The 20,959-nt window shown below is 39.4% G+C and overlaps 1 protein-coding gene across 9 annotated transcripts in view; it reads right to left on the bottom strand.

Moving 5' to 3' along the window:
- Positions 1-1,748: 1,748 nt before the first annotated feature.
- rbm47 (RNA binding motif protein 47) overlaps positions 1,749-20,959 on the bottom strand; it is a 32,452-nt gene continuing 13,241 nt past the window's right edge. For 2 of the 9 annotated variants that reach the window (XM_068321978.1, XM_068321977.1), the window contains 6 exons: positions 8,961-9,819; positions 8,546-8,873; positions 8,094-8,117; positions 7,402-7,611; positions 5,369-5,565; positions 1,749-4,761 (listed from right to left, as the gene is read on the bottom strand). In XM_068321978.1, the coding sequence (XP_068178079.1) occupies positions 4,510-4,761; positions 5,369-5,565; positions 7,402-7,611; positions 8,094-8,117; positions 8,546-8,873; positions 8,961-9,788 (1,839 nt within the window). In that variant the 5' untranslated portion in view covers positions 9,789-9,819 and the 3' untranslated portion in view covers positions 1,749-4,509. Of the gene's footprint in view, positions 4,762-5,368; positions 5,566-7,401; positions 7,612-8,093; positions 8,118-8,545; positions 8,874-8,960; positions 9,820-13,556; positions 13,595-20,578; positions 20,728-20,959 lie in introns of those variants that run through there. The other 7 variants (XM_068321979.1, XM_068321980.1, XM_068321981.1 and 4 more) reach the window with 7 other exon arrangements.

Genomic DNA, 20,959 nt, shown 5'->3' with positions numbered 1-20,959 from the left:
AATCGCCCAAGAGTTTAACTATTGCGCAAAGCTACCGCATATACGAATAACTGTTGATGCATCATGGGAAATGTAGTGGATATAGAGAAAGTTAGCTCGTCATAATTTATTAGATCACCGTGGCTTCGTTATTGTAATCGCCTGTTGTTGTTGTTTTTTAATTAAATTTTTTTTTAAATAGATTTTTCAGGAAACAAAAAAAACTGAACCACTGGTTGATGATTTAGAGGATTGAGGCATAAAAAAAAAATTTTTCTTGTAAAAAAAACAAAAAACAAAACAGATTTAGGCAAATCAACGGAACCATTTGTAGATGATTTGGATGAATTTATGCAAAAAATAAGAATGTTTGTTAAAAAAATGAAAGAAACAAAAACAAAACAACAACCCATGACTTAGGCAATTATTTTAAGAGGAAGCCAAATGGAAATGGTTCATGCATCGTTTGGTAATTTTGTTTGTTTCAAAAATGAATATCAAAAGGTGTTTTGTTTTTCGTGGCCATAATAGCATAGGATTTTTAAAGACCATTCTCTGATGAGAATCCTGAACATTCTATCGACAGAACACCCAACACAGTAGCATACAAGAATGGAAAATTCTACTTTATTCTACACTGTCATCCTGGCAGCACTGTTTGCCTCACAGCAAGAATTGGTTTCATTCCAGTTGAGGCCTTTCTGTGACCTGGCTTTGGTTAAGCAGCTGAAGATAACACATTTTAATTTTAATTACTTTTAATTTAATTCTTTAACTTTTAATTTAATTTGATTTAGTAATTCAGTAAAATAAGGCACAATAAATTATGGTAATTTTTTGTGTGTAAAACTGCCATGTTGTAGAATATTTTTCCTGCTTCACATTCATTAAACCAGGGGAAAGCACTACTATTCTCTACCTTGCATTTTTTGTGGGCTAATTATAGTTACAAATGACAATATTTTATTCAAACTTACACTATAGTGTGCTATACATTCTGAGTAACATGTTTATGGATGTGTTAAATTTATGTTTTAACCTAAAGAAAGAAAAAAATGTGGTTTTGATCCGAACAGTATCATTAACGATGGATGTGAAGCTAACATGGCTGCAGGTGAACTGTTGCTGCCTTTGACCACGAGATGGCGCTGTTGTCTCATGATCCCTCACCTCCATGGTCAGCGTCATGAAGTTGGGGTGGTGTTGAAAAGTAAATTCATTACAGTATTATTCTTTGAAAAAAGCACCTCAAAAATTGACTTTTGTATAATTCTAAAATATATCTCAAATATTTATAAATATATTTAGTTATTTTCCTTCATAAGACTTAACATTCATCGTATCTGCATGATGAGTATCACTCATTTAAGTTTTGTTTTCTGGGGGGTTTTTTGTTTATTTTTTCCTTCAAATGATTCTCATATTTTAATGATTAAACTGCTGCCTGGTAAGCTGTGACAGGGTGTAAAAACTCCATGTACCTGTGGCTGCTCTCCTCCACCACAAAGGTTACCTCCCTCTGCTCCTCACTGGGGTCAGCATGTTTCTCAACTAAAGTTAACCTGCCACAGAGAAATTTCTAAACTATTCATGGGACGCATTGCTGTTTTTCCCTCCTTCTACTATGAAATGTTTCTCATTAGGAGCTTTCTTCAGGTATGAGGATTAATGTACGACAACGGTTAGCTGACGGGGTTTATGCAGTGTTGGGTGTTGGAACGTAAGGGGAAATGTAGGCAAACAAAATGAAAGACAGCATTACATCCTTTTGAAAATGCTTTATTAATCTACTTTATCACTATAAATATAACAAGACCAAACAAGCTTAAAAAACCTTCAGATAGGAAAGCATCTGCATAGGTCTACAAAGGTATAGCAAAGGGCACATCTTGGCATTAAGGTACAAACTACAAAGAGTTTAACACCTATGTTAAACTTGGCATATTTGGCTTTATATCACTGACACAAAGAGGTGGAGGAGTTCATTCTACTGCTGTAGTGTGGATTAAATGTAGGCAATAATAAAGCAGGTATATTGAGTGGGAGACATAAAAATAAAGCTGAACAAGAATTGCCTTGTGTTCCCACTCATAACACCAAATCCAGTTCAAAGTAGTAATATTATACATAACAAAAACTCTAAACTCGAATTTTAAGAACTACTGGACACTTTGGCAAAAAAAAAGAAAGAATCTACTTTAGTTACTATGACTTTCAAAACCCTAAACAAAATGTAAATAAAGAAAAGAAATATTTTAGAATATATTATAACCTTTTCTTCTTACTTCATACACAACACATGTAATGCATATATTAAATATACTGACTCAGTGTCATCATACAAGAAAACAATAAAAGCAGCTAAACATAACTGATGGAATGAGCTGAGATGTTAAATAGTTTGTGTTTTGCTGAACAATCAATCTTTCACTTCACGTTTTGGACCAAAAAAACCCAGTAGAACTGCATTTTCAAAAAGCCAGTTGTTTCAAGCTGTACAAAAAAAAAATGCAGTGAATTAAAGAAATTAGTTTTGAGTGTTTTGCATCTCTTTCTTATATATAAATGGCCATGGAGTGTGACTCTATGATCAGCAGCAGTGTGTATGTTTAGTTTCTATGCATGCCTGTGTGTTGGAGTACATCCCTGCGAAGCTACTTGTATATGTCAGGTTGAGGTATTGCTCTAGGTATTCTCAGTCCAAATATTGCAGTTGTTTCCAACACACTGCAAAAAATTAAAAAGTGCCTACTAAACATTCATTGGGGTTATTTTTATTCTTTATCTGTAATGAAAAACTATTTTTATGCGCTCAGACATTGAAAGCTACCCCAGTTCACATATTGAAGTCTTATTCACTATTTGATATCTCTTCATTTAAAAGTTGCAATCTCTTGCCTTTTTATAAATACATTTTAAGTGCACCTCAGTCAAGCACAGTTTGGAGAATGAGAAATAAGGAGGCGACAAAAGAATATGGAATGTTAGTGCAGGACCGTGTTGAGCGTGGACACTGAAACCTATTTGCTTCACCACAATACAGTAATACTAAAAATTTGATTCACTGGAAATATGAGAGGAGAAAACTCCACTTTGTGCCATCCTCAGTATCTTTTCCAAGCATAACACATAAACAATGCAGATGTAAGGCACTTTAGAGAGGCATCATTTTTCAATTTTCATGAGACTGAAGGTTTTTTCTTGTGAGGACTTTTTTTGATTAGCATTGGCAAATACAAGAAATCTTTAACTGACAGAGCGCTCCAGTCCTAAGAGAAACATTTGTTCAACTTCCAAAAAAAAAAAAAGTCATAAAAACAAAAAACAAAAAAAGACTCACATAAATGAGAATGACACAATTATCATCTTTTCAGTCTTCATCCCCTTGGCAACACAATTAATGTGGATAAGTAAAATCTCCATTGTTAAAAAGTTTTTCCAGTTTCCTGTCTCTAGTAGTTGCTCCCCAAGGAGTTTGTCACAATAATATTACTTAGCTGGCAATTTTTTTTTCAAACAAACCAAGAAAAAAAAAAAAAGAAAGAGGAGAAAACATACAAACTAATAATAGGCAAGTAAAGATATCATATGGAGCCTTCATTTTTAAACAATCAAAAACAAAACTAAATAAACCAGGAAGTACCATACAGGCATATGTGAAGCATAGCCTACACATTAAAACAGCATGGACGGACAGCGTCGTCTACAGCACACAGAATTGTCTAGAATACTATATACTCAAGGAAAAATACTTTTAAAACAAAGAGAAAAAACATTATTATATCCAAAAGAACTGTCTTCAGTGGTGGCCCCATTTGTCAGTAGTTCCTGTTGTATATTAACTTCTGTTTCCAAACAGTTAACATGGTGTAAAGGTCTATCTGTCTTTCGCCTGAAATCAAACACAACCCCAAATAATATGAGACAACCCGAGAGAATACAACCTTTAATGTCTCTCCTCTTCATAAATAAATGAATGTACCTCAGTGTTTCCGGAGAAACTTTGTGGTGAAAAAGAGAGCAGAGAGGGAGAGACAGAAAAGGAGAGACAAAGAGAGAGGTGGATAGTGGAAGAGAGAGAGAGAGAGAGAGAGAGAGAGAGAGGGAGAGAGGGAGAGAGAGAGAGAGAGAGAGAGAGAGAGAGAGAGGATATAGGATGGGAATTGAGACTGTTGTTGAGAATAATGCTTGTTGTTTGGGTGTGGGGTTGGATTCAGGGCTTGACTGTCACTTTATACTTCATCCTTGTTGTGTTCTAACTTACAGTGATGCTGCACAATTAAGGCTGCCATGAGGTTCGATAGCATCAAGGATACACCAGGGCCTGTAGGACAGGGTATGAGACTGCAGGTTGTCATTGTTTCATAGTCTCTTTTCTAAATATTTGCTTCAAAATGATGTTCTTATAAAATTATTAGATGTTCACAAGTTCAAGTGATGCTTTTTTTGTCTGATGGGACAGAATGCACGCCGTTGGTGGTAATTCAGTCGCAGATTTGTTGTTGTTTCTTGCTGGTCTGACCCTCACAATCAATACGTCTGGTAGACATCATGGATAGGCAGCTGGAAAGCTGTTGCGGGGAAGGCCTGCGGGACTGCGTATCCTGTGTATCCCCCGTATGCCGCGGCTGCCACCGCTGCGTTCTTCTGCAGAGCGGCCAGCGCTGCTGTGTTTGCAGCATAGTTTGCAAAGGGGACATATCCAGCTCCATACAGACCGCCAGCAGCTGGGATACGCTGAACATTGTGTGCCATGGCGTAGACTGGAGTGATTGGACGGCCCTGGGAAATGAAAGAATAAGAGAATGGATCTAGTGAGAAGCCCACTCCTTACTGTAAGGTGACAATACAGTATTTTCCGCGCTATAAGACGCACCCAAAAGCCTTCAATTTTCTCAAAAACCCGATAGTGCGCCTTATAATCCAGTGCGCCTTGTAGGTGGAAACCGTTTTAAAGTAGGCCATTCATTGAATCTTAACTAAAACTTAACTTAAACTTAACCTAAACTTATCTTAAACTTAACTTAAACTGAATTTAAACTTAAACTTAATTTAACTCAACTTAACTTAAACTGAATTTAAACTTAAACTTAACTTAAACTTAAACTTAACTTAAACTCAACTTAACTGAAATTTCACTTAAATCAATTTCCCTGACGGAACCTTCTTAAGGGATCAATAAAGTTCCACTATCTACTCATTGAAAGTGCGCCTTATACTCAGATACCCCTTACAATCCAGTGCGCCTTGCATATGAAGACAGTTTTAAAAGAGGCCTTTCATTGAAGGTGCGCCTAATAGTCCAGTGCGCCTTATAGTGCAGAACATATTGTACATGATTTGTGTCATATAATGTGGAAGTTGTAAAGAACAGCATCGTAGCCCACACCTGAAAAGGTGGAGGAGTGGAGACGGCAGGTAGGACAGTGGCAGCGGCAGCAGCGGTAGCAGTGGTGTGTTCAGTGTGTTGCATGGCCAGAGGGTTGATGAGGTGCTCCACTGTGTGCATCTTCCCCTCCTCCATCAGCTTGGCTGCGGGGGCTGTGCTGAACACTGGGTATTGGCCACCCAGAGTAGGCAAGGCCACTACACATGGAGAGACACATGAATGAGAGCACGGATACAGAATCTGCATTCCAAGAGATGGTCAATATGTTTGCATTCACACTATAAGAGAGACATTTTGTCTACATGCGTCCACACTCAAATCAAAATGAGCACACTTAGATCTGAAGGTGGTCTGAGAAATGATTGAAGGATTCTAGTGGTTGTTAGTGGTGAGGGGTAGATAAACAGAAAAGGAAAACAATTAGAAATGACACAAATTGGCCTTAGGGTGTGATTTGGATTATGATGGTGCTCAACTGTGGATTAACTTCACACACAGACACACGCACACGCACAAGCACACACAAAATGAACACAACATCAGTCATTGTTTCAGATGGACAAAGTCTTTTCAATCTGGTGATCCTGTGATTCCACAGACTGAAAACTCTCAAGATTGGGGTCAAACGGCTCCACATGAGTACAAAGAAAATTCGCGTAAAAATAGTCCCCAAATAATTAACATTAGTGTAAACAATAAATAATTTCAGATCATATTTATGTTAAAAAAAACTATATGTTTCTTTTAGTAATTTGGATGTGTAATGAGCCTTAACAGTAAAGAATAATACCAGTGTATGAATTAATTAATTAATGCCATTATTTATTTATTTTGATGTCTGTTTCTGTTATAGTTTGTTCTACATCGTGTAAATTGTTTTTCCCCAATGGGATTGCATTTTCTTTTGGTGTAACAGCAAATGCACTGGGAAGACAATGAATGGATGGATGGATGGATGGATGGATGGATGAGAGGATGGATGGATGGATGGATTTACCATTTAAAAGCAAGCCACCTTAAATATTCTTCTTTCCGTGGACAGCTCATTTTACAGTGTAGTTCATTAACAGATTTACAAATTAAAAACAAAAAAGAGAAGAAATGTCATGAAATCACATTTTATAAAGCATGCAATTCAACCTCGTGTTAATAATGATTGGATAGACTAAATCTTTGCAGCAGTAGATGGGCCACCACCATACATCATCACACTGGTATTATCCTTCAGTTAATTCGATTAGACCTGGACCCAATAGGAAATAGCAGATTATAATCTTTGGTTTGTGCTTTTAGTTTTGAGTTTCAACTCTATGATTGAAATTGTTCAAAAACTAATGAAACTGAAGAAGCTATTCCTACAGAGGTACTGTGTAGGCTGACATCCAAGACATCCAATAGCTTCATACTCGGAATACATAAAGCAAATCATTTGTGGGGGGAAAAAAATTATATATATATATATATATATATATATATATATATATATATATATATATATATATATATATATATATATATATATATCCTTTTGTTCCTTTTATAGAACTATGGCCATGTTCAGACAGACAACAGTGCTGCATGAATTAACATGGCTTTCCTTATTTAATTGGTAAAATAGCAGGGCATCCTCATTCAGCCAGTAAATTTCCTTAAAAATTTTGCCTCATCAAGGAAAAAGATCAAAAATCAAAAATCAAATAGTTTACAGGTTGATTAGACCCTTGTGTTGTTTTTCACACAGTGCTGTTTTTTGTCTGAACATCCAGTAATATAAATTTATGGTAAAAAAAAGTGTGGAATAAGGAACAAATACTGTGGTTACTTTCTGGTCATGCTAGAACGAACACATATTTTAGTCCTTTTTGAAAAGAAAGGAAATCCTTTTGCACAAGACCATCCAGCAACAACCATAAACTGGTTTAACAAAATGTTCCTTAAACCTCACCAGAGAGAGAGAGACAGAAAATTATGAACTAGACGTGAACGCTTTGGAAGTGGGCAAGGATATGGATGGATATGTCTATCTCACTGACTTGTGCCAGGTTTGATGCCAACGGGGTTGACAGAGGCAGCAAGCTCCAGACTGGGCATCAGCTCATAGGGTTTTTCGGGCTGCTTGGTCTTGCCTTCATGGTAGCGGCTGTAGATGCCACGACCAGCAGAGTAACCCCCCAGGTACGACCCACGTGGCCCAGGGGTACGGTTACCTGCAGCAGCACGACCACGACCTCGCACAGTACCTGCTTAAAATACAATTAAAATAATATGATGACAGGGGTTGTGGTTTAGGACTTGGGAGTAGGGGCAACTTGTTGCATTGGCGCAACTTGTAAGGCAACATTTTATGTTGGGTTCAAACTTCTTTGAAAGTTTGTCTCACGTTATAGGAGTAAGGTAGCAACAAGAGTCACTTAACTCTAATTTAAGGCAATTTTCAGGTAAATTGCAGCTGCTACTGGGAATGTCTTGGCCATATCTCCTTGAGAACAGGATTTTTTTGGATCTAGTTAGACCTTTTTACTGAGTACTGCTCTGACCTTTGAATTAGATGCTCGCTAGTTTACAGCACTGTGAGATGGTACTCAAGATGTTATGAGCTTTGTTGTGGGAAAATGGGAAGTGACAGCATAGGCAGAAAAGGATGGTGTTAGAATATTTGACATATGGCGAGAAAAGCTCATTGTTCATTGAAGGAATAAGTAGGAATAAGGACGTGAGAGATTACCATTGTTCTGTATCATTGGGGATCCTTTGAAGAGAAAACCAAAACACAATGATTGTTGAAAGTCAAACAAATTTTCCTGCTACCACCCACAGACCACATATAATAAATCATTGGAGGTCATGGGATTAGCATTCATTGGTCCATCATATTGTTTTTGTCTTTGCTTTTTAAGAGTTCCTCTGATTTTTAAGCACCAAACATCATCAAGTTAAAGATTTCAAAACTTTTTATCAAATGAATAATATTGTCATCAAAGTTGAAATCATTATTGCCTTGGTCATCACGGCAACTTAAAAATCATGCCTATTGATGAGGTGTTTGTCAATGGTTATAGCAATTGTATCTTTGCGCTGTCACTAAACATTTACAAATATAGACTTTTTTTCAGAGAAATACTGTGGATATTGCAAATGATCCTTACTGTTACAGAAGCAGGAAGAATGAATTCTAACCTTTAATGAAGTAGTCCCTGTTGGGCCCAATGAGGGTGTTGTAGGGATAACCATAGTAGGCCAATGTGTAGGGGTCACACTGGTAAACGTAGTTCTGCTGAGTGGCCTCTGGGGTAGCAGACGCCCCTTTAGAGGCCTTTTGGCGTGAGTACTGCTCTTTATCCACTGGTTTGGCTAGTGTCACTTCTATACAGGACCCTTCCACCTCTGTGCCATTGAGGTGGTCCATGGCTAGGACGGCGTCATCACGGGAGTTAAAGTGGACGAAGGCATAGTCGCGTATTTTCTTTACACGTTCAACACAGCCAGGATTCCACTGGCTGAACACCTGGTGGACAGAAAAAGAGGGCGACTGGTAAAGAACGGCAAACAAAACGAAACAAAATGAAGTTCTAGGTTGAAAAGTCAGTCCCACCTGTCGGATTGTCTCCTCGCTTGTCTCCATCATGAGATTCCTGACATAGAGGATTTTCACTGTCTCCATCACATCTTCATCAACATCAATCTCTGGCTCGGCCCAGTCTACTGCAATCTGGTGGCCCCAAAGTTGAATGCGTCCAGGCATCAACTTCCTGCGAGCCATAGCGGCTGCACGGTGGGATTCATATTCTACAAAGGCAAAGCCTCGGTTCTTCATCTTGTCCGCAGCGCTGGCATAAACTATCACATCTAGTACCCCTTCTGTCACCTTGGAGACTTCCTCTAGGATCTCCTCACGCTTTTTGGTCTTGGGGATGCCACCGATGAAAAGACGGCAGTTGTCCACGGAGGAGCAGACCCCAAGAAGTCGTCCAGGTCGCACCTCGTAGTTGTTGAGCTCACGTACAGCTCGCTTGGCCTCGTGTTTCTCCGTGTACATCACAAACGCGTATCCTCTGTTCTTTCCATCAAAGTCCATCATCAGACGCATCTCGTAGATGCGTCCGACAGACTCAAACACAGGGACAAGTTCGTCTTCATAAACATCCCGTGGGATCTTGCCCACAAAGATTTCACATCCTCGCGGTGGAGAGGTGCCATTCCAACCAGGTGGAGGACCGTATTTACGCTGACCATTTTCCTGGACCATGCTGTAGCCGGTGCGCTCCATCAGGGCCACCAGGGCAGGCTCATTGGGCGCCCCTGCAACTCCCTCTGGGATACTGACCTGTCCATGGAAAGAGTGTTGGGGTGCACTGGAGGCTTTGGAGTGGGCAGCGTTATTGCTCATGGCTGAGGAAGAAGCAGGATCTTCAGCTGTCATTCTGACGAAACCATCCAATCAGATGTTGGGCCTGAGGAGGGCAAAAGAGAAACGGGTTGATCAAAATGGTTAAAAACCTATGATTTGACAGCTTGTTGAAACAAAATGGGTGATTTACAAGAACAATTACAATCATGAGATTGAATGACTTACATAATGTGATGTGGACACATAATGTAAGTGTCTAGGTCACGTAATGAGATAAAATCGTATCTATAAATTCCAAAACACCGTTCCTATCAGCGGTTTTACAACCTTGTTTTGTTGAGTTCTTCAGATCCTTTGCTGACATGTTACCCCTATCAGAGAAAATTAACGGCTGTAAACCCTGAAATTTCCAGCTCAAGGTTCACTCAGTGCGACTATATCACATGCTCAGGATGTGTGTGTGTGTGTGTGTGTGTGTGTGTGTGTGTGTGTGTGTGTGTGTGTGTGTGTGTGTGTACATGTGTGTGTGCAAATTAGAAGAGTTTGGGTAAAGGAATTTTGTCAAATTTGACCCTAGTGACTCCATACTGGGTCAAAATGCTGTGCACATCAATCTGTTGTATTCAAGAATGTTTTTCACACACACACACACACACACACACACACACACACACACACACACACACACACACACACACACACACACACACACACACACACACACACACACACACACACACACACACACACACACACACACACACTCACCATAAGCTGGTGTTGGACTTTAACCTCTTTGAGTAAGTGCAACTTTCTCTCTCTCTTTCTGTGTGTGTGTGTGTGTGTGTGTGTGTGTGTGTGTGTGTGTGTGTGTGTGTGTGTGTGTGTGTGTGTGTGTGTGTGTGTGTGTGTGTGTGTGTTTATGTGTAACTCAGTTCATTAACCCTTGGAAATCGGCTTTCCAAGCATAACCCTCTTACTCTGTCTTTTGTCCAACACTGCCAGCATTCACCACAGAACAATCCGCAACATTTTAAGTCCCATATCCTCATACTTTTTAGTGAAGCAATCAATCACTGCTTTTTATCAAAAACACCATGTAACCAATTAGGCCATTTAAAAACCGCCTCTTTTGGTAGGTTGGGTTGGGTGTGTGTGTGTGTGTGTGTGTGTGTGTGTGTGTGTGTGTGTGTGTGTGTGTATGTGTGCTTCTTGTGCGTCACAAGATTGCCTGGACTTTGATTTAGATAGCTGATGCAGTCAACAAAGGTAAAACACTACTAAGCCAAGCAACCATGGTAACACTCACTCATTTTGCTTGACCCAATATCCCCCTCTCCCACACACAACACACACACACACACACACACACACACACACACACACACACACACACACACACACACACACACACACACACACACACACACACACACACACACACACACGCACACACACACACACACACACACACCTGTCACCTGTTAGTTTGCCCAAGGCTGGAGGGCTTAGACTTACTTGAAAACTAGCTCCAATCTCATGTGGAGAGGAATAAATGATGCAAACGTCAGACAAAAAGGAAATGTTTTCTGAAATGTATACACATTTAAATATTGATTAAAATATTTATTGATATCTACACAAAGCAGCATTTTAAGAGTACTACAGATGCAGTATTTGCTTTGAGGATGTTGATAGAGTAGTACAGAGAAGGCCAGAGGGAGCTGCATTGTGTTTTTGTAGATCTGGAGACACAAGCAGCATTTTAAAACAAATCAACAAGAAATGAGAAACGGCATCCACCTTCTATATTTAGCCAACGGCTGGTTGGCATGTTGACATAGGTCAAAATGACACAAAGGTTAAAAAAAGCCCGTTTTGCTGGAGTTATCAGTACAGTCTGATTCTGGTCAGCGGGGAGGTGGTGTCGTTACCGGGCAAAAAAATGAGAAGTGCATCACTCAAGGTTTTTTCTCGCTGCCCATGACATGAAAACAGCCTGTTGCTTATTTCTGTGTTGCCTTCCCTCTGCTTCCACAGCTCAATGTGCCCTCCCTGTGTTCCTTCCATTGTGTGAAGTGCTAACATGACTCCATCTCTTATCAGCCTTATCTCACCAGACTGATGACAAAGGGAGGACAATATTCACTTTGGAAGTTTTGCTCAGAGATAAGAAGGAGCTATGTGGAACTGTGAGGCTAACACTCTTTATAATGAAGTTAGTTTAAGACTCTTTAAAAACAAAGTCTCTTAAGTGGATATTTTGCGAGTCAAAAATGTCCAGTTTCAGCACGAGGTGACCTACTTCCTGCTTTTGACAATTTGGAGATATTCCCAACTTCCTCAGTGCTGACTATTTTGTGCTTAGGCTTCCTTTTCTTAGAGAAGACTTTGAAAGCACTGAATGTGTGAAAAAACAATCTGAAATAAATAATAAAATATAACATAATGTAATATAATTATTATACTGTGTATTATAATATAAAAACAACTTATCGTTTGAAAATGTAAATGTTCTGACTTTATGCAATGTTTAAACCGGCAAGTGAATGTATATTTGTGTGTGTGTGTGTGTGTGTGTGTGTGTGTGTGTGTGTGTGTGTGTGTGTGTGTGTGTGTGTGTGTGTGTGTGTTAGAGAGAGAGAGAGAGAGAGAGAAAGCTGAGGCAGCAGCAGGTAGATGATTAACTCAGATGAACGCAGCCTTTACTCACAGAAAATGTAAAGATTTACAAACCAGAATTTTCGCTAGAAAACTTTAGGTTAACTTCTGTGTGATTGTCTTTCTCTGGTGAAGCACAACACAAACAAACCATGAGTTAAATCATAATCTGCGCTGACATTTGGAGCTCAGGCACCAGGGTTCAAAGGTTGTGAACTCAAAGATGGTGGAGACACAGGAAGTTAAAGAGCATGGGTTTTATTGGCTGCCACCCTATTGGGTTTAAGTGTTCCAGTTACAGCCGTGAAGATTAGTTATTATACTGTGTTTATGATTGATAGACGCAACGGATTCTCAACAGACTAACAGCACGCTATTGGGAAATGACTTGTTTTATGAACAGGCAGAGAAGGCTTTTATGCCATAAAAACAGACCACCGTGTACAAATCCCTACATTTTGTTCATACGACCAAATGAGGCATGGGATTATTGTTAACCATAGCTAGAAATAAAAAAGGGACATTTCATGCCACTGATCTCACTCTAAGTCAACACTGACCTGTTTTCAGGAGTGTTTACAGACCGTATTCAGGGGGGTGTCAGCAAGCAAACTCTTTGGCTTTCAATCTATTGGAGATTATAGGAAAAGAAAATCCAAAGTATGTGTCCAAGAAGTAAGGAACAATGCATCTCTTAGTTTGCCGTACGATCCTGAGCGACACTGATCCAGTCTAGGACAGAAAACAGGCTTAAGGAGGCTGCCATCTTTGCTGTATGCGCACACACACACACACACACACACACACACACACATACACACACACACACACACCAGCACGTGGAGGCGACCGAGTCACAGTGTCTACCCAGCATCCCTTCAAAACAGGGACACAAGAAAAGCAGAAGATCAAGCAAACAGCAACACTTCTACTTTAACAGACGCCGCACAACAAATAGACATTATTATAGTAAGCTGTCTTCTCAAACACCAACTCAGATCTGATATGTAAAAGGGAAAATTGCTGCTATTTGAGGCTGAAGAATCTAAAAGAAAATCCCAGAGTGGGCAGGTGGGAAGTGAGACTGAAACATCCCAGAAATCCCAGTCGAGGGGATGTTGGTGGGAAAGAGCAGAAGAAAAAAAGAGGCAATGAGTGGTGAGAAAGGAGGATAGCTACCCCTGTTGCTCCACAGCGCTCTGCTGCTTGGCCGCCTGCTCTGGGAGTGTTGGTCCACCTCCATGAGAGACAGGTACAGCAGGGCACTGAGCACAGAGGCCAGCCTCCTCTACACACACACACACACACACACACACACACACACACACACACACACACACACACACACACACACACACACACACACACACACACACACACACACACACACACACACACACACTGAGCCAAAGCATGAGAACTGATGAGGGTGGAGCTAACTTGTGTATAACTGTTTGTGTACACTAGACTTTTAGTAGGAAGAATGAGAAACACAAACATACACACACATAGATATATGTGCTTTTACTCTATTAGAAATATTAAGGTTTTTAGTTTATATTCTGTACAAGACATTTTTAAAGAAAGAATAAAAAAGAGAAAGAGAAAAATAGATCAAATAGATCATTTCCCTCTGATTTGGCTTGTGACCGTGAGGAGAGGCGGCTCCTAGGTTGGCAATCAATTGGAATTTTTGGAAATACGTGTAAAACCGCATCAACTACATGCAATAGATAAATGTTTTGAATGAATTGATTAGAGTAGAGTAGAGTAGAACTTTATTGATCCCTTAAGGAGGTTCCGTCAAGGAAATTAACTTCTCCATCGCACAACACACAGCACAGTGAGTACACAAAAAACACAGGAAAAGCACACAGAAAGTAGCACCAGCACCAAATAGAAAGGGTAATAAATAATTCACAAATATACAAGTAGAAAGGCATAAATAGGCAGAGGAATAAAAAGGCATGAATAAACAGTAAAAAAACAAAAGCTATAATTAGTAAAAAACAATCAAATGTAGTTATTTGTTCTTATGTGTTTCTGTGCATAATGGATAGTTTAATACAAATTTATTTTTGACAATAATTCTTTTGCGTCTCAATCCTTCTGATAACAGACCAAAGTAGTTATTGCTGAAGTGTGTCTTGTCACTAACAAAGGTTCATGTGAGAAGTAGTGTTCTATGATTTCTGCTTAGAGCTGCAGAAAATCAGGAAAAATACAGGAAATGGACAAAAACTGCGGTTTCAATGCTTCCTCATCTTACTCTGACATTTGGAAATCTGTGTGTGTATGTGTGTGTGTGTGTGTGTGTATGTGTGTGTGTGTGTGTATTCGGGCATGCATGTGTCGAGTTTTTTTTTTTTTTGTACATAACAACGGAGAACATGTTCCTTGCAAAGCTTAACTTAAGCAAACAACACACACCTTCCTGGGCAGTCAAGAGAGCAGATAGAGGGATGACTGAGAGGAAAAACAGCCAGATGAGAGAACGCCAGTCGTTCAGAAAGTTTGTGTTAAAAAAAAAAAAAAGAGCAAAGAAAGGCGGGAGCGACATATAGAAAGAGTTGGTGTGAAAAGGAGAGAGATGACAGTCACACTGTGTGTGTGTGTGTGTGTGTGTGTGTGTGTGTGTGTGTGTGTGTGTGTTGTGTGTGTGTGTGTGTGTGTGTGTGTGTGTGTGTGTGTGTGTGTGTGTGTGTGTGTGTGTGTGTGTGTGTGTGTGTGGTCAGCAGTGTGTTGGAGTTTCAGCTGCTCTTGAAACCAACCCTGAGGAGTCAGCAGTCTGGAAGAATGTCTGTTTAGTACACAGTCTAGAGGATGATGGACAGACAAAGAAAGCTCAATGTGAAAAAGCTCAAAATAGACTGTAGGACACATGACAGTTGAATGGATATAAATAAAGTAAAAGTTGTTTATATGTAAGCGTATAAAATCAATCTGACATCAAGCGAAAATAAAAAAAGTGTAGATTGTAAAAGGAGCAGGATTACAGGATTACAGATGAGTAACATCAGGGCCTTCTTCTGACCAGAGAGGTCAATCCAAATAAAAGATTAACTTGTTAGAGAGAGCCAATCAAGATTCATGTATACTTTACGGGGTGGGGGGGGGGGTGTCAAGTGTTCCAGTGACCGCACCGTCTATCAGGTCACCAGTTAACTGTTGAACCCAACAGGAAGGTTTCTGAGATGCGTCCCACCCACGACCTTCATGATTACAATATTTTCTGCACTATAAAGCGCACTGTATTATAAAGCACACTGGATTATAAAGCACACTGGATTATAAAGCACACTGGATTATAAAGCAAACTGGATTATAAAGCACACTGGATTATAAAGCGCACTGGATTATAAAGCACACTGGATTATAAAACACACTGGATTATAAAATGCACTGGATTATAAAACGCACTGGATTATAAAGCACACTGGATTATAAAACACATCTGAGAACTCATCTTCAATGAATGGTCTATTTTAAAACTTTTTTCACATATAAGGCACACTGGATTATAAGAAATTGAGAAAATTAAAGGCTTTTATGTGCGCCTTATAGTACGGAAAATACTGCAGGTATTCGCCAAACAATTGGTCGGGAGCACAAACACACCATAACGTCACGTCAAAAAAATGCTGACTGTTTCAGGCCTGTTTATTTTTGAATCGTAGAATACAGCTGAACAGAGTAATTTTATATCATGTATATTTACATTCATGTCAACAAACCTCGTTAAAAGCTCAACAATGTATTAATGAGTAATTTATCTATTATCTATTATTTTATTTTATTTTTATTCTTATTCTTATTTTATTGATTTAATATTAAGGTTTGAAGTTGGACGGACAGCATTAAGACATTAGAACAAGACACTAACCCTTTTTACCATCACTGTAATTCCAGTGTGATTGACTGAGGAGCCATCTCACAATCCGGACTTTATTTAGATACCTGATGTAAATAACATTATATAGATGAAATAAAACACGTGAGGATCTTAAAGGGATGAGTTGTCTGTAAAAAATGACAAGCACCATATGCTATCTGCTACCATCTTAAAGCCCTGCACAGCATACAGTACACACCACGGCTAAGACATTAAACACAGGCTAAGCTTCCATTGAGCACGCCTCTCTCGATGAAGAGGAGGAGCGACTTCATCCAGGATATGGTGAGCTATGAGTTCACATTCAGCTCTGGAGATGATAAAGCAGGTCCAACATAAAGAAGACCCACTGAAGGCAACGCTGGCACAGCAAAATCATATCTTAGTCACGCTAACCGCAGCGGAATATGAAAATAAGTCATTTTTTATTAAAAATATCATCAAAACTAAGCTCAGATGTTATTAAGTAAAAACAATCTGATCCCTATACCCAGTTTGTCGTGTGTTTCTTTATTCCCTCACAGAAATGTACGTTTCTAAAGTCCCACAAAAGGACTGGTAAATTATTTAAATATGTGATGAATCATGATTAAATGTACTTTTGTAATCAACGTGAGTTCAATGAATGACAGCCCTGCTTAAAATATTATCTATAGTTTAATGTAAGGCTCAATAGAATTGTAAATCAGCTGTTGTTTCAAGCGAAGACAAACAGGTCTACATGGGTTGTGTGTATGTTTGTTGGCTGATTTGTGTGCATTTGGTAAAACCACAAACATTTATGTCAGTGCTGTAACGACTCAACATTTTCACTGAAATCTGCTGCTTCGTTAAGATGAAGCAGGAATAAAGTCAGCTGATAATCAGTGTCTCAGCTTGTACAACTGTCATCTATTATTACATGTCACCCATATAAGTAAATAAGTAGCATGTCACAAGACCAGAGTGCTGCTTCTTTTTTTTATTATTTCTGTGGAGCGATATGACCTGTACAAGGGCACCACAGTGTGGTGTGATTTCCTGAAAGCAGTTTCTCTTGTAAAATGTTCAAAAAAGCTGACGCACGAATGAAGACTTCCTGCTATAATTTCTGGTATCTGGCTGCTTAAATGTAAAATAAGAAGAAATATTTTACATGCTTGCATTGTTGAAAAAAATCCTTTAAAAAGTGGGCAATATTTGCTGATAATATATAAAGTATTTGCAAATGAAACTGTGTGTCTCCTATGCGTTTTATTCCCAGCTGTCAGCTGGAGTAAATGCCCACAGCTGAGCGTAAAACAATGAACGTGACAGAAGAGAAGTAAGAACTGCGGCTGACCCTCAAGACACATGATGTCCGCGCTCCATGGTTCACACAGCTGAACTGTCAGCATGCTGACTAAGGCAGGATGAAGCGTTCAGACACACAGAGGGAAGCTGCGTTATCACCGTATCGTTCTTCTTTTTTTTTTTTTGGCGTCCATTTGAAATGTTTTTCTTTGGATGTTTCACTTTTTACTGAATTACATAGAGAGAGAGAGAGAGAGAGACTGCCTGAGTTTCACTTCCCTGACTGACGTCTGTACATGACAGCAGCTTCTTATTTGGTCTTTACTTTTGTGATGTCTTTTTGTAAATACCAGTGACTTCAACTTTAAAAAATTAAAGATATGTCCTTTTGGTTCAGGCAGTGAAACAACTTGGTTAAGTTATAAAAATGTTCACAGTTTGGGGTAAAAAGTTAAAATACATTACGATTACAGTATTTTTTGCACTATAAGGCACATCTGAAAGCCTTTAATTTACTCAAAAACCAACAGTGTGCCTTATCATCAGTGTGCCTTATATATGAAAACAGCTTTAAAATAGGTCATTTTTGAAGGTGCGCCTTATAGTGCAGAAAATACTGTACTGTATATTTACACACATCTATGAAATGTGACTTTTGAGTTCACAAACAGCGGCCTGCTGTCTGATAGTCCAGACCATACATAACTATTCTGTTCTTTAACAATTGATTTTCCCCCCTCCATTGTGCTCACCAATAAGAATTCCCATTCTCCCACTTCACCTGACCCACTAAAGAATCAATAGTTTATTCAGGAAAGAGTAGAGGGGGGAGCGAGAGGGATGTGTGTGGGGGTGGGGGTTCTGCTAGAACGAATATTCAGCCCCCCCCCCAGCGCTAGAAAAGCCCTTTAAAGTGAAACTGGCTTGAAGAATTTCAGGTCAGACAGAGTGCACAAGTGACCTCCTTCAGCCCACCTCAGCTTCACTACACTGGGATGATTCCAGTTCATTTACCCCAGGAGAACTCCTACCTCCACTAACCTCCACTCTCGTCCAGTCAGAACACCATATTACCACAAAACACCAGGACTGTCCCTTTTTCAACTCAGTATCAACAGTCAAAGAGCTATTAATTATGTCTGGATTTAGACAGAATAGGAAGCATGCCATTCCACATATTCCATATATTTTCCACATATTCCACACATAAATCTGCCTATTTATGCCTTTCTATTGGTATATTCTTGGTGGGTTATTTATTATTCTTTCTATTTGGTGCTGGTGCTACTTTCTGTGCTTTTCCTGTGTTATTTTTTTTTGTACTCACTGTGCTGTAATAATCCTATGCCTATTTATATCTCTCTATTTGTATATTCTTTTTATTTGGTGGGTTATTTATTACTCTTTCTATTTGGTGCTGGTACTACTTTGTGCTTTTCCTGTGTCTTTTTTGTACTCACTGTGGTGTTTGTACTGCGACGGCGAAATTAATTCCCCTGACGGAACCTCCTTAAGGGATCAATAAAGTTCTACTCTACTCTACTTTCTATTTGATTCACAAAGGGACGGATAATTCATTTATCCAGTTTAGCTTTGGTGCTAACTCGACAGCGCTTTTCTTAAGCAACTGCATTCCTCTCGCTAATCAGTTCACCTGTTCAAGGCCTTTGGACACCATGTTTCATACGGTTACGTCTGACGTTGGCAGTGTCACACACTCGTGACAAAGGCATTAGAGGCCTCTAATGTGTGTGTGTGTGTGTGTGTGTGTGTGTGTGTGTGTGTGTATTTGTGTGTGCTGTGCGTAAGGAGGAATTACCAACATGTAATTTAAGTTTCTGTCCGTATCTGCCACCCAAATATCTCCATGTAGCTTCATTCTGTTTTCACACGTATGACAGCGGTTCAGGAAGCAGCTGACCTTCACACTCCCTTTTACAATCAAACAACGTCCCTCCCTGTCGACAAACACACTTAAGACTTCTACAATGGCACAAAAGAAGAATGTGAAACTGACGGAACGTTTCTGCCAACGCTGTCATTTTTGGGTCAAACTTAATGCAGTATTTCTCTTTATAAATAATAAAGAAAATAAACCCTGAATTCTAAATCAGGTCAAGGAAACTTAACAGTAGATGAGTGGACTCTGTCACTACTACCTACCCCCCACCAACACACATTGATACACACCCAAACACACACACACACACACGCGCATGCATGCATAAACACGCACACAACAAACAGGTTAGCATTCAGGGTAAAAGTCCACATTTTATATGACAAAGAAGCCAGAGGTCTACAGGTTATAACAGCAACGTCTTCAAGCAGCCACCAAAATGTGTTTATAATCCTCCGCTTATTACACATTTACAGAATCATACATGCAACACACACACACACACACACACACACACACACACACACACACACACACACACACACACACACACACACACACACACACACACACACACACACACACACACACACACACACACACACAGTGTCGTGCCACTCCACTGGTTCCACTGGTTTCATTGTAAGGACATCTCTATCTTTCATTCCAGCTACTGATTGGCTCAATTGCCTTTTCTTGTCTGTTTGTGAATCGCTTTGGCTCTGATAAAAGCAACAAAACAGGGAAGTCTGGTGATTCCAGACGAACCTTTAGATTCCTTCATTCGATTAAAAAAAAAAAAAAAAAAGGTTAAGAAGACGAATGCCATAAAAGAAGAATGTGATTTCCTCAAGAATGTCTTGATTAGAAAGACTGAACAAATTGGGTCGAGGGTTTGAAACGTCAAACATTTTCTAACAACAAGGCACACCAGGAAGTGGGGTTTTCCATAAATGTGACCTGAGGTTTTACCAAATTTTGCAAAAATATTGCTTATAAGCTGGAGAATTACATTTAAAGAAGTGTTGACATGAATTTTTTTTAAAACAAAAAGTAATGACAAGTTGTTAAATCAGCTGTTAACTGCATGCATGTTTACAATATACACACATTTGAAAAGGCACTGGAACACTTTACCTGTACGGCAGACTTAGGAGTGCGGCGGGGGCCGAATTCACCTGGTGTGTTTTGTCTTGGGGAGTCACTTTGCACATTCACACTCGTCTGAAACCGACTCTATTTCAGTCCATTCACTCCCCTTGAGAGTCTCCTTGCCTGTCGGTGTCTGGGTGAGTGTGGAGGTAAGCAGCGGTTTAGTGTTTACTCTTTCTCAATGGCCAGAAGAGGTGGGGCCACTCAGTACAGGTAACCCCCCCACCTTTTTTTTTCTCTCTTCCTCCTTCAGTCTCTCTCCTTCAGCTCAAAAAAGAAAAGAAAAAAAGGAACACGATTGAAGGCAAAAGCGAGGGTTTAAAGGGCATGTGGAATGATGATGATTCACAACAGCTTGGTAAAAGT

The sequence above is a fragment of the Antennarius striatus genome, chromosome 8 (assembly GCF_040054535.1).
Source record: "Antennarius striatus isolate MH-2024 chromosome 8, ASM4005453v1, whole genome shotgun sequence".
Classification (NCBI taxonomy): Eukaryota; Metazoa; Chordata; class Actinopteri; order Lophiiformes; family Antennariidae; genus Antennarius; species Antennarius striatus.
Note: the sequence above shows the minus strand (reverse complement) of the source record. Positions and strands in the feature narration are given on the sequence as shown.